This window comes from Phyllostomus discolor, chromosome 3 (assembly GCF_004126475.2).
Source record: "Phyllostomus discolor isolate MPI-MPIP mPhyDis1 chromosome 3, mPhyDis1.pri.v3, whole genome shotgun sequence".
In the NCBI taxonomy this organism is placed as follows: domain Eukaryota; kingdom Metazoa; phylum Chordata; class Mammalia; order Chiroptera; family Phyllostomidae; genus Phyllostomus; species Phyllostomus discolor.
The window spans coordinates 191,144,394-191,157,411 of record NC_040905.2 but is presented as its reverse complement, the minus strand read 5'-3'; the positions used below and the strand labels follow the sequence as shown (position 1 = coordinate 191,157,411).

General features: G+C 46.5%; 1 protein-coding gene across 4 annotated transcripts in view; it reads left to right on the top strand.

Moving 5' to 3' along the window:
- The window catches only part of ABCA1 (ATP binding cassette subfamily A member 1), a 120,151-nt gene that overhangs the window by 66,274 nt on the left and 40,859 nt on the right, over positions 1-13,018 (top strand). For all 4 annotated transcript variants that reach the window (XM_036021988.1, XM_036021990.1, XM_028505370.2 and 1 more), the window contains 8 exons: positions 1,128-1,267; positions 1,578-1,694; positions 5,708-5,905; positions 6,645-6,850; positions 7,432-7,608; positions 9,122-9,344; positions 11,269-11,490; positions 12,578-12,782. In XM_036021988.1, the coding sequence (XP_035877881.1) occupies positions 1,128-1,267; positions 1,578-1,694; positions 5,708-5,905; positions 6,645-6,850; positions 7,432-7,608; positions 9,122-9,344; positions 11,269-11,490; positions 12,578-12,782 (1,488 nt within the window). The remainder of the gene's footprint in view (positions 1-1,127; positions 1,268-1,577; positions 1,695-5,707; positions 5,906-6,644; positions 6,851-7,431; positions 7,609-9,121; positions 9,345-11,268; positions 11,491-12,577; positions 12,783-13,018) is intronic.

Sequence of the window (13,018 nt, the reverse complement as noted above, 5' to 3'; positions counted from 1 at the left end):
ACCTGCTCATGGTGGCGTGTGTCTACCATCAGACTCGGGCATTTGATCAGCTGTTTGTTTTCGGTTCTTAGCTGTGAGGCCCTGTTAAAGAGCCTTGTAACTCCATATCTGCCCACACCTGGGCTGCCTGCGGGTGTGTGTGTCCTGTGCCTGGTGGTAGCGGGGAGCCAGTGTTACAGTTTCAGACAATGGCATCGTTTTCCTTGAAAACTTGATGCAAGCAAGCCTTTCTCCATTTCCGACCGCAGGTGTGTCTTTCAGACACTGAGTGAGGCAGCTTTTTGTGCATGACTGTAACACAAGAACCTTTTATTTTTCTCTGGAGTAAAGCACTCCAGACATCGCAGCTTGCTTTGCAAGCCTGGAGGGGATGGCGTTACAGGCAGTTTTCTGAAATGCCATCCCCTTCATGCCCTTGCTTTGCAAGTCAACCCAAGGGAACCTTCATTTTTACAACAGATGTAAATGTGAGCAAATCCTGTGTTGTTATTTTTTTAAATTATATTGTCTTTGCAGCATGTAGAGAATACTTGGTATCTATAAGAACCCAGAATGAAATTTTTTAAAAAATCAGTAATCCTTTTGGAAAATCAAATCCTATTATCTGTTATAACTTTGGATTTCTCACTTTAGGATTATTACTACATTTATTACATGCACTTGTGCTGTCACCTGTTCATTAGAGGGAATTATTTAGTTTTTGCTTGAAAACCAAAGTCTGAGTTCGGCCCACTGTTTTCAGTGAAAACAAAGTGGTGAGCATATGGACCATGGAGGTAGAGATGTGCAGGTGTGCGTGTAGTGAAAACATTTTCTACATCGTCTCAGTTGTGAGCTTTCCATCATTAGTGTTACAGTAAGCTCTGATTATTTATCACCCATTGTTCTAAGGGCTCTACAGGTAATATCTCAGTTCATCCTCCTCCCATGTCGGCCAAGTAGATGTAATTAACTTTATTTTGACAGGGAAGCAAACTGAGGCTCCGACTGATGGAGTTATTTATTCCATAGCTATTAAGTGGTAGAGCTGGGATTTGAACCTAAGACGGTGTCGCTGGCTCCAAAGCCCTGTTAGTTCCCACAAGTATATCGCCATGTATATGAATATTTGTCTTTCATCTTCATAGCTCCATATTGCAATGATCTGATGAAGAATTTGGAGTCCAGCCCTCTTTCCCGCATCATATGGAAAGCTCTCAAACCTCTGCTTGTTGGGAAGATCCTGTATACACCTGACACTCCAGCCACAAGGCAGGTTATGGCTGAGGTAAGCTGCCAGGCCCAGGAATTCCTGTCCAGAATCTTGCTAGAATTACAAGAAAAGCAGTTCCAGATGGAGTATAGTGAGCACGTTCCTGGCCCTTCTGGGATTTCCAGAGTGAGAGCCTCGAGCTTGACCCAGGCCAGAGCTGACTGCAGAGGTCGGCTCTCCAACCTTGGGTGTTGGAGCTGCAGGCGGCACCACCTCTCGGGATGGGGAGACTGGGCAAGGGCTGCTGTGATGGAGCCGCTGCCTTTCTCATGTCGCTGCCTCTCCTTTTCCTTCCTGCTCCCCCTGGCTCCTCTCCTGACTCCAGGTGAATAAGACTTTCCAGGAACTGGCTGTGTTTCATGATATAAAAGGCATGTGGGAGGAACTCAGCCCCAAGATCTGGACCTTCATGGAGAGCAGCACAGAGATGGACCTTGTCCGGGTGAGTGTCCTGACTACTATGTGCCTGCGTGATGCCGGAGAGGTGGGTTTCTGGTCACTTCCCCAGACGTAACTGAGGTGAGAATTCTTTACGTTTAACCAGCTTAGACGTACTGAGCAGAGCTCCAGCCACAGGCTGTCCCCTTTGTGGAGCAATAGGTGACGGTACACAGAGAACACTGTTTTCATGCACATCGTCATCAATGCATCTGGTGGTCAAAAGTCAGTTTTCTAAGGAACTGAGTGAGGGCTGGTATTTGGAGCAAGAGATTGGTGATTGTAGGACCCTGGCTATTTTCATTTCTGTCTCTTGAGCCAACCACAGCATCTTGTTTAGCCTTCCTGTGCTTCGGTAGAACTTGGACAGAGGTGTGGGGAGCAAAGGGCTGGCCTGACCCATAGACTGGTGTGAGATACTCCAAAGTCACTGAGTGAGCACAGAGCTGCCATTACCACATGGAGGGGAATTGCATGCACTTAGTCCCTCCGAATCACTTGAAAGGGTTTAGTACTCCAGAGACAATTGGATTCAAAAGCGGAGCAGCAAGAACAGAATGTCTCCTTTGCTTGAGCCCGAGTGCCATTTAATCACATCATCCCTGCCTTAGGCTGAGTCAGAGAATCATTAGAGTGTTTCCTATCTCCATGGTGAGGGAGGCGGTATCCTGTTGTGACTGCTGCCATTAAGAACCAGGAATGGGTTTGGCCAGGTTTCTTGTCTTTGATACCTCCATTCATCAGAGGGGCAGCTGGGTTTTAGAGGCAATTCCTATCTGGAAGGTACTCCCTCAGGCTTAGGACTGTCCAGATCCCCTGGGAGGGGCCATCCCCAGGGGCCCCTCCATTGATGGGAAAGCTGGAGTCACCGTTGTACTAGTCCTCTTACATACTTGGGACTCTTAAATCCGGGCCTTTAAAAACCAAGGGGCTTTGGTAAGAACAGGAGCAATGATTTTTGTGGATTTACTGAATCATTCCTAATATTAATGGCAACTCATGCCCTTCAAGGATGGGTCTCTGTCTGGCTCCAGTCTGTTCTCTGCAGTGGGACCCCCGTGATCCAGCCGTGGACAGCAGCCTAGACCTAGGTGTGATCTCAGGCCTCTTTCTCCTGGTCCTCTCCTTGGAATCTGCATCTCTCCCTGTTGGACGTCTCGCCTTCTGAGTCTCAGAGGATTCCATGAGTTTGGAGGGATTCCACGAGGTTGGATCTGTAGGCAGACAGATGCTTTCCCTACTCTGAAATGGAGAGTTTGGCTTGGACATTCCAACCGCTCATAGGCTCTCAGTTCTTTGGGACAGAACCTTGTAAATACGGCTGTGGGATTCATCAGGAATCCTGCCCGGAGAACCCAGGATATGCAATAGGAGACGTAGGAGCTGGGGCTGGGGAGAAAGGAATGGCATGTGGTTTTAGGCCCTTTACTTTAAGCTCTAGGGGACCATGAAAGGGTTTTAAGCAAGGGCAGATGTAGATACGTGACTGTGTCATGAGTGGATTACAGGAAGCGGTTGTGGGGGGAGGGGAGGTACAGATGGAAGGCGGAGACCAGGATGGAAGCCATCCCAGTGGGTGGCCAAGGTATAGGAAGGAGGTGAAGTGTGATGACTGCTTGATTGTGGGAGGGTGAAAGAGAGGGAGGCTTTAGGATGATTTTTGATTTCTAGCTGGTAGATGGTGGGGATGTCCCATAGGCTGATAGATATTGGGGCCTGGAGAGCAGGGGGTGGTTATGCTGCAGACACTGACTAAGGACTTACCAGCCTATGGGTGGAAATTGAAGGAGCCTCCTCCAACTTTCCTTTCTCTGTTAAGGAATGTTTATTGCACACCACAAGCTTGGGCTTCTTGGTACTCTGTATCTGCTACAGCCTTGTGTCTGGTACATGAGGCCATGCCTAGGGTTTTTGCTTCTGTTGGGGTAGTTGTCTCTCTCTCTCTCCCTACCCCCATCCCTCCCTTCTTTTAGCTTTATTAGGTGCAATTGACAAATAGAAATTGTATATATTTAAGTTGAACAACTTGATGTTTTGATATACATATCCAGTATAAAATGATAACCACAATTATTAACATGCATCCTATCACATAGCTCCTGCTTAGCAGATTTCAAGTAGAGAGTATGGTCTTGTTAGTATAGTCACCAGACTGTACTTTTGATCTCCCCATTTTCCCCACCTGCAGCCCCTGGCAATTACCATTCTACTCTGTGACAGCTCTTATCTTGCTTTTGTCTGTGGTCTGTCTATACCCACTGCATCACCCCACAGATCCGAAATCACTTCTCTATTGCATTATGGAACCCACTGATACTAAATGGTTCTGATTTCTAGCTATTCTTTGCCGTCTTCATCTCAAGGCCCAGCTTTCTCCCTGGCTACCACTCCTAAGGGTGAAATTAGGCCCCCTGGTCCCCGCAGGTACCCTAGAATGGCCACGTGACCGGGGATTTCACTAGGCTCGTCTCTCTGGTCTTGTTTCCTTGGCCATTTTACTCAAAACCCACGCTGGGCAGGGCCCGCCTTGCTCCAGACACCACATGTCTTCACTCAGCTCTCGTTCGTTCACTTCCGGTTTCTGAATAAAGTCATTTCAGAATTGCTAACCCCTACTCCTGTGAACCTCCGTGAGCTACAATTTTGTATCTATTTATGTTAGCAAAAGTACATATCTTACTGATGACAGTATAAATTGTTTTTCCCTATTGGAAAGCAATTTGGGATGAAAATTGCAAGAACCATAAAATATGTGCTATCCTGTTTACCTCCATTCCACACACCCGCAGGGGTGTACCCTACAGAAATAATTTTAAAGAAAGAAGTCACTGTAGGACAGAAAATGTTATTGCTATAATAATTGTTATTGTGAGAAATTAGAAATGGGCTAAATGCTTAGCAGTGTGAGAGTAGTCAATGAAATTATAGTGTATATAACCTATGAAATCGTTATGCTTCCATTAAAATAATAAATATGAAGCCACCTGGGGAAAGAAGCTTATGTTACTGGAAATAAGACTGATTTAAAAAGCAGCCGTATTTGGTCCCTTAGAGATTCCATTTCAGCAGAGCGAGGGTTTCATTGTCCCCCTCGAAGCTGCGACGGGAGCGGCAGCTGCTGCTCCCTCTCCATGAGCTGAGGTTGAAGCTGACCATTGTTTTGGCGGCATATCCGAGCAGGCCTCTGCCCCAGCCCTCCGCGCCTATTGGCTGAGCACCAGACGGGCTTGTCCCTTTTTTCCATATGGACCCACGTGAAGGCCGACCAGCCAGGGAGCAAGGAATGGCAGACTGGCCTCCTTTGCTTCATGACCTATGTGTCCTGTAGTTGGGAAAGATCATATTTTACTTGGTTTCATAGCAACATTGTTTTCCCAAACTAAATAGCAAAGGCAGGTTTGTCTTCATTCGATCTAGGGATAGGGTCTTTACGAGGAGCCATTGGACCATGTCTAAAGAGAGGAAGGAAATACGATGCAGTGGGAAGGTATGGTAGAATCAGAGAGCCCATGTTTCATATTCTGGCGTTGCCACTTCTTAGCTGTGTGACCTTATGTTAGGGACTTGACCTCTCTGAATGTCAGTTTTCCCATCTTTAAAATGGGAGCCATTAAAGATACCTTCCTCGTGGAGTTGTGTGAGGTAAAGCATATAAATAATTCAGTGTAGTTATTGTGTGCAGAGTAAGTAATTGTGCAGAGTACTGTTGTTACTGTAGTGAATACTGTTAAGCTAGCTTGTTTGGTACAGTGGAAAAATGTGGGGACTGTGGTCAGACTGGTCTGACTTTTGGGTCTCAGCTCCGTGGCTATACCTCGGCCTTGGTTAAAATCATATTCATTTATTTTTTTCAACACCAGTGTTTTCATCTTTAAAATGGGGACATGTTTACGTCACAGTTTCCTGTGAAGATAAAAAGAAAAAGGAGACAACATATGTGAAGGGTTTTTTGCAAGTCATATGCTTATCAAGTCTTAGTTGGTGTCTACTACTTGTGATTTCTCCTTGACATGGCAGGCGCTCTTGAACAGCAGAGGCAATGACCGCTTCTGGGAACAGCGATTGGCCGGCTTAGATTGGACCGCCAAAGATATTTTGGTTTTCCTGGCCAAGTACCCAGAGGATGTCCAGTCAGATAACGGCTCTGTGTACACCTGGAGAGAAGCTTTCAATGAGACCAGCCGGGCAGTGCAGACCATATCTCGCTTCATGGAGGTGAGGCTCTGTTCTCTGGATCAGTAGACAAGGCCACGGTGTTCCCCCCGCCCCCAACCCCCTGCCTGAGATGGTGCAATAAGTGAGACGGGAAGAATGTTTAGAAATAATGCGCAGACTTATTTACAGGAGCATTCCTCAAACCTGACACAGGAGTCAGTGTACAAAAGCCACTCGATAAATGTCAGTTGAAGGATCGAATGAGTAAATAAACAAACCTAACTCAAACTTTAATCTGTCTGACCCAAGAGTGTTTCTATCCGTTGTCTTCTGGGTTTTCTTATGTGCCGATATTTCAATACCAAATGGCAACAAAGCAGTCCCTCCAGGCATTGTTTGTGAAACCTTTCTAAAATCTGATCAGGCAGGCTACTTTTTAAAAATGGAGTTTTAAAAATTATGTCACTTAACAGGGAAAAATAAAAAGGTTTTATTATTTTCTCTGTTGATTTGATTCGTTCTTAATGACTCAAAATTGCTAAGAAAACAGAGGGAAAGGAGATGTGGTCATTGTTTGAACTTCCTTTTTACCACAAAAGTAGTTAGTATGGGTAACTTATCTCTAAATTTCAGTTAAAAAATAGGACCCATTTTTGGCTGAATATTGGAAAATGACTTTTGGGAAGATTTGTAGAGTGAGCATAAAAAGTCACACAGTGACTCGTAGGGTAGGGTCTGCCTGGGCCACCCCTTGTTGGTCTGGTCCCCAGAGTTCTCATGGCGGCTGCTTTTCCTTCAGTGTGTCAACCTGAACAAGCTGGAACCAATAGCAACAGAAGTTTGGCTCATCAACAAATCCATGGAGCTGCTGGACGACAGGAAGTTCTGGGCTGGCATCGTGTTCACTGGAATTAGCCCTGACAGTGTCACGCTGCCCCGTCATGTCAAGTACAAGATCCGAATGGACATTGACAATGTGGAGAGGACGAATAAGATCAAAGATGGGTAAGTTGGATCCCATCACACCAGCCAGCCTTGGGGAAGTGAAGAGCAGCTAAGGTGATGGCAGGTACTTAATTGTATCGACTCATTGGGTAGAAACTCCAGTGGGTGGCATGATTTTGCTGAAACGGCCACATTTTTTGGGTGGAGACAGTTATTTCAAAGGTCATAAAATATCCTTATCTTTTTATAAAAATGCTGTTATCTTTTGATTGAGTGTTCTCACACAAGGGTAATTAAATCAACAGGAAAAAAGAAAAAAAGACTTTAGATTCCCTGTGTTAGCATTGTCCACCTTTACAAAAAGGGGCAAATGATCAGTATGAAAGGGAGTAGTTAGGTAAATTTTGATGTGTCTACTTGATGCAGTGTTAGGTATTCAAAGGAGGGGAAAAAAACCAAACTAATAAATGATATGCTTTTTCTGATATCTATTTAAAAATACATGTACATTGCAACCGACACCAGAAGGTAAGATACAAAGACAAAAATAGTGGCTCAGGAGTGGTGATGGATTGTGGGTGATTAGATATTTTTATTGTATGGTTCTAAGGAGTGTTTGATCACCTGTGGCTTGCTTCCAGGTACTGGGACCCTGGTCCTCGGGCTGACCCCTTTGAGGACATGCGGTACGTCTGGGGGGGCTTCGCCTACCTGCAGGATGTGGTGGAGCAGGCAATCATCAGGGTGCTGACGGGCACCGAGAAAAACACAGGTGTCTACGTGCAGCAGATGCCCTACCCCTGTTACGTCGATGACATGTAAGTCAATAAGCCACCGTCTTTCTTTAGCCGGCTAACCCTGTCCCCAGGGAGTGCAGACACACACACACACCCCATGGGAGGAGACAGTGCTTCTGTCTAACTTACTTTACATGGCTGTTGATACTGGTCAGATACTGTTTTTGAAATTCAGTGAAGATTTCAGGAAAGGAGATGCCAGATGTAGGTAGTTGACAGTTTGAGCCACATCAGAGACCGCCTCATGCACGCACTGGTGATCCTCCTTCCTTTCTCGTTCACAGTTACCAGAGCTTTTCTTTTTTTCTTTTTTATACTCTTTGAGCCAAAATTTCCCACTCTGTGTCACGACAAACAGATGCAAGCGCATGCACAAACACACACCTTCCCCAAACACCGAGACAGCCTTCTGGACCTGTGAAAGCTGACTGCATGCAAATTTGTCTCCGCCCACTCTATAAATGGTACATTACAGTTTGAATCAGTCCACATAAAACTGAACAAGGCCTTTTTTATCTTAGACTGTTAAGATGATCTTTCAGTGCTTAGTGCCAGGCTTCCAAGTTCTCATTGTGTGAGATGTGTCTTTAGGTGTAATGATTTCTAGTAAGAGGAAATGTGGAGAGGTGGAATTATTGCAGGCATCTGAAATACGTAATGTCGCCTCCAGATTGGAAATTCTCTCTTCTCTATTGTTGTTGGCGTGTGTGTGTGCACGTGTGTTTGTGCATGCACAGATCAGAGCGTGGAAGGGCAGGGTTCCTCTCCCTGTGTTTGCTCTCTGCTTTGTGTTGAATAATCTGTTTCCTTGTATGGCTCACTCTAGCTTTTCCGCATCACCCAGAATTATCTTGATTTTTATCTTCAGAAAGATTAGCCAGAATTTTCCAAAGGGAGACTTTTCCAAAGACCCCCTGAGCTCAGATTTACTGTCGAAAGGATGTCTAGGATGAGCACATGGCGGGGGCTCAGAGGCATCATCACGTGGCAGTAAGCGCAGAAGTGGTAGAGCTGGAACTTGAGGCTTGAGTTTTAGGATCCAGACTCTGTGTCCCATTTACTTCACTGCACTTCCAGTTCTAGTTGGGAAATGTTCCCGACAAGAGCTGCTTGATATGTGTTTCTGTACTCTTTGTTACAATGGTTATGCAAGACAGCTTAGTAATGAGATGAGATGACCTTGGAGATATTGAATTTTATCGTGAGAGAATGAGTTGTTTTTTTGGTTTTTCTATTTTAGTATTTTGAAATCACCCTCATTTAGCTTAATGACATCCCACAGTTACCTGGTTACTAAAGCAGGCTCCCAAAGAAGCTCATTTTGGCAGTACTTGGTTAGTCTAATTTTTATCACTGCAATGCACTGCTCATGAAGCATTTGATAAAATAACCTGGATGTTTCAGCATCCAGACGGCCTGCCATCTTTGGCTCAGTCGCGGTGCTTTCGCTTGCATGTAGGCCTGGAGGCATTGGCCCCTGTGTCTGGCTCACACTTGTTTTTAATTTTCCCCACTCTCTCCCTGGGAACTCCAGCTTCCTGCGGGTGATGAGCCGGTCAATGCCTCTCTTCATGACACTCGCCTGGATTTACTCTGTGGCTGTGATCATCAAAGGCATCGTGTACGAGAAGGAGGCGCGGCTGAAGGAGACCATGCGCATCATGGGCCTGGACAACGGCATCCTCTGGTTCAGCTGGTTCATCAGTAGCCTCATCCCTCTGCTCGTGAGCGCCGGTCTGCTGGTGGTCATCCTGAAAGTAAGCTGCCTCACTGGCCCCTCCCTGCTGGGACCTCCTGAATAGCCCAACACGGGCTGTGTGAGGAGAAGAAAAGCAAATATTCTTTGGGAGGGAAGGGGTCCAATGTTCCATCTCCTGCAGTATCCTCATTTTGTAGTCAGGAAAATTAAGGCCCAGAGAGTGACAGTGACTTCCCCAAGGTCAGCCCAGCTGATTAGCAGCTAACCAAGATTAAAAGGCAGGATGCTCGCTTCCCAGGTAAGCACACACTTAATTGTGCCATTGGCAGAGGTTCATGGTGGCATCTGAGAGCTATTCATTGCCTTACCCATATTGGGCAGTGATTCTTCTGGAACATCTAGAAACTACTGTCAGAAGGGTACATATTGTTGCAGGTTAGGTTTTCTGGAAGCAGAGTCTGAAACAGAGCTTGGCACGTGAATCTTTACTAGGAATCTGCATCTCCAGAAGGAATGGAGAGGGTGGAGGATTGAGCAGAGAGAGCTGAACTGCAATGTAGGGCCAACCCCATGGCACTTAGGAGCGTATACAGCTTCTCAGAGTTGTCCCTTACGGAGTTGAAACTTTCAGGTCTTTAGGTTCCCCCAAGGCTTCCCTCCCTGACTTCCCAGGCCCTGGGCACCTCAGTCAGTCATTGAAAGCATGCGTTCCCCAGGGCCAGGGGGCTCTCTGCAGCAATGACAGACCCAGGGGAGTTGATACCTGGAGGCTGCCTACTGACAGCTGGACAAGCCCCCCAGAAGGGGACTGTGGGCACAGTTCTGTAAGTTTATATGCCACTTTTCTTTCCCCACAATCATTTCATTGAAGGATGCATCAGATAAACATAAATGTTTTTAAAGAGCGGGGAGCACAGACCCTGGCTGATGTGGTTCGGTTGGTTGGGTGTCATCTGTGAACCGAAAAATTGCCGGTTCAATTCCTGATCAGGACACATGAATGGGTTGTGGGGTTGGTCCCCAGTCAGGGTGCAGGCAAGAGGCAGCAGATTGATGTTTCTCTCTCACATTGATGATTTTCTCCCTCTTTTTTTCCCTCTCTTTCCCTCTCTCTAGAATCAATGAAAGAACAAAATTTAAAGAGGAGAGAGTGCAGTGGGATAGGAACTAACATTTAATGTAATACTACTTACTGTTCATACAAATGAGCATTTATATTGGTTGCCAAGCACTGTTTCAAGCACATTGTATGTGCTGTCTTAGTATGCGCTCACTAAATTACCCATTTAACATACAAGGAAATGAGGCCCAGGAGGGTTACCGACTTCACTGAGGCCATTTACAGTTCGGCAGAGCAGTTCTTGCTAAAATCAACCCCCCTCTCATGCTCTGATATCTGACTGCAGGGGATGGAGCTCTGGGGTGGGCATGGTGGTCCTGTGGCAGGTGCATGAGAGCTGCCCTGGGACAATGCGTGCTGGCAGGTCCTGCTCAGATGAACCCAACTGCTAGAGATCAGTTTAAAAGTCCTATAAGAGTTTAGCCAACTGTGGGAATGCAGAATCCAAGACAGGTGATCAAGGGGAATATTAAGATGGCCTTGGCTTTTGAAGGGAGAAGTCACGTGAGTTGCTGTCTCTCACAACTCTTTCTTGGTGCCAAGACTCATAATCCTTATAAAAGAAGAAACCAGGGTAATATTTCTTTGAGAAACAAAGAACGAAATTATTGAGATGAACCTCGATGAATATCGACCCTGGACTCTGTTCCAGTCCTGACTCGACTACGGTTTTGCTGTGTGGTCTTAGTCTAGTCATTTCCCTTCCTCTAGCCTTCAGTTTCCTCATCTGAAAAATGATCAGCACTGTTCCTCAGTACTGTCTCTAAGATGAGTGGGAATAAGCCCGGCTTCTTCCTGTAGACCATGTGAGGATGTGCTCACTTGTCAGAGCAGCACATTTATTGAGTTTCTTCCTTCCCAGTTCGGAAACCTACTGCCATACAGCGACCCCAGCGTGGTGTTTGTCTTTCTGTCCGTGTTCGCCGTGGTGACCATCCTGCAGTGCTTCCTCATCAGCACGCTCTTCTCCAGAGCCAACCTGGCGGCGGCCTGTGGGGGCATCATCTACTTTATGCTGTACCTGCCTTACGTCCTGTGTGTGGCGTGGCAAGACTATGTGGGCTTCACGCTCAAGATCTTTGCGGTGAGTGATTCTGGCCTTTCTGCAGTAGCTGCTGTCACAGCCACCCCCTGTGTTTCACCACCATATTACAGTCCCAGCTGAAGATGGGGGGATGGGAGTCTCTTTCCCATGAGATGTGAACATTATTAGTGCTAGATTGTAAGCTTCTAAAAGTCGGGTTGTGTCTCATTAAAATGTTTATCATTAGTCCTCTCAGTGAATGCTGGTTGAGATGAGTTGGGTGGAATTTTTCAGAGAGCCAAAATGTCCCATAAGTGCAGCTGGGGCTATATGGCATTGGGCGCCCCCTTTAGACAGTAGATGCCACCTTCACCTACATTGACCATGATCTTAAGCTCGCCATAAGTCACAGCTACCAATAGAAATGAAAGCTCTTGAGGTCACAGCTGGCCCCTTCTCGAGCCTTGTCTTCTTTGTGTCCAGGATGGGGTCTCGCTTGAGTAATGTTTTCTGAACTGAAAAAGAGTGAGGAGCAGGTGCCCCATCTCCCCACAGGCCACTGACTTCAACACTTCCTTCCCCTCGTACGTAGGAGGCGGGGCCTTCAAGGGGGTGTGCAGTCCTGTATGAATCAGGGCGAGCTGCCAGGTGTCCCCTGGTTCACTTGTAAGAGTCACTCACAAGGTGCTGCAGGTGCCTCAGTCTGGACACCTTAAATATCAGCAGTCCCCAGCAGGCTCCTCTGACATGAGCCATCACTAGCTGAGCAGGACGTCGAGGGATGTGTGTGTGTGTGTGTGTGTGTGTGTGTGAATGAGTGTGTGTGTGAGGGGGAGAGAGAGAGAGAGAGAGAGGCACAGGACTGTGGAGCCCTTGGGGCGCCTTTGGAAGCAAAAAATTCTAAAAGGTTCATACTTCATCTTACATGCATTTCTGAAATGTGTGTGCATAGTGAGTGGTTATAAATAGAATCATCTCATATGCTGCCATGGAGCCCACTCCCCTAAAGGGACTCTGTAGGTGAGTGCTTCCATGTCTTGTAATTGATCCATTTTGCAAATTCAAATTTCTCCAGGTGAAATTTACATTAGAAGTAGTAGAAAAATGAGACAGGAGCTGGGTAGGTGACTTTTGCTCTTTCTCACAGAGCCTGCTGTCCCCTGTGGCTTTTGGGTTTGGCTGTGAGTACTTCGCCCTTTTCGAGGAGCAGGGCATCGGGGTGCAGTGGGACAACCTCTTTGAGAGCCCTGTGGAGGAAGATGGCTTCAACCTCACCACCTCGGTCTCTATGATGCTGTTTGACACCTTCCTGTATGGTGTGATGACGTGGTACATCGAGGCTGTCTTCCCAGGTACCCTGAGCTCCCACACTGCTTTAGCTGTCTGCTAGGGAAATAGGAGTTTTAGGAGCAGAGCTGTTTTGCTTTTCTGCTGCAATTTCTGTAGGGCCTGGGGCTCCGTGGAAGGTAGCTAGGCCTTTAGATCTACAGCAAACACATAGACCGAAGAGAAGCAGCTGGTGCTAAAAGTACAACTCTCACCACTGATATAGCTCATATTTCTTGAGCACTGTGTGCCAGGCACTGTA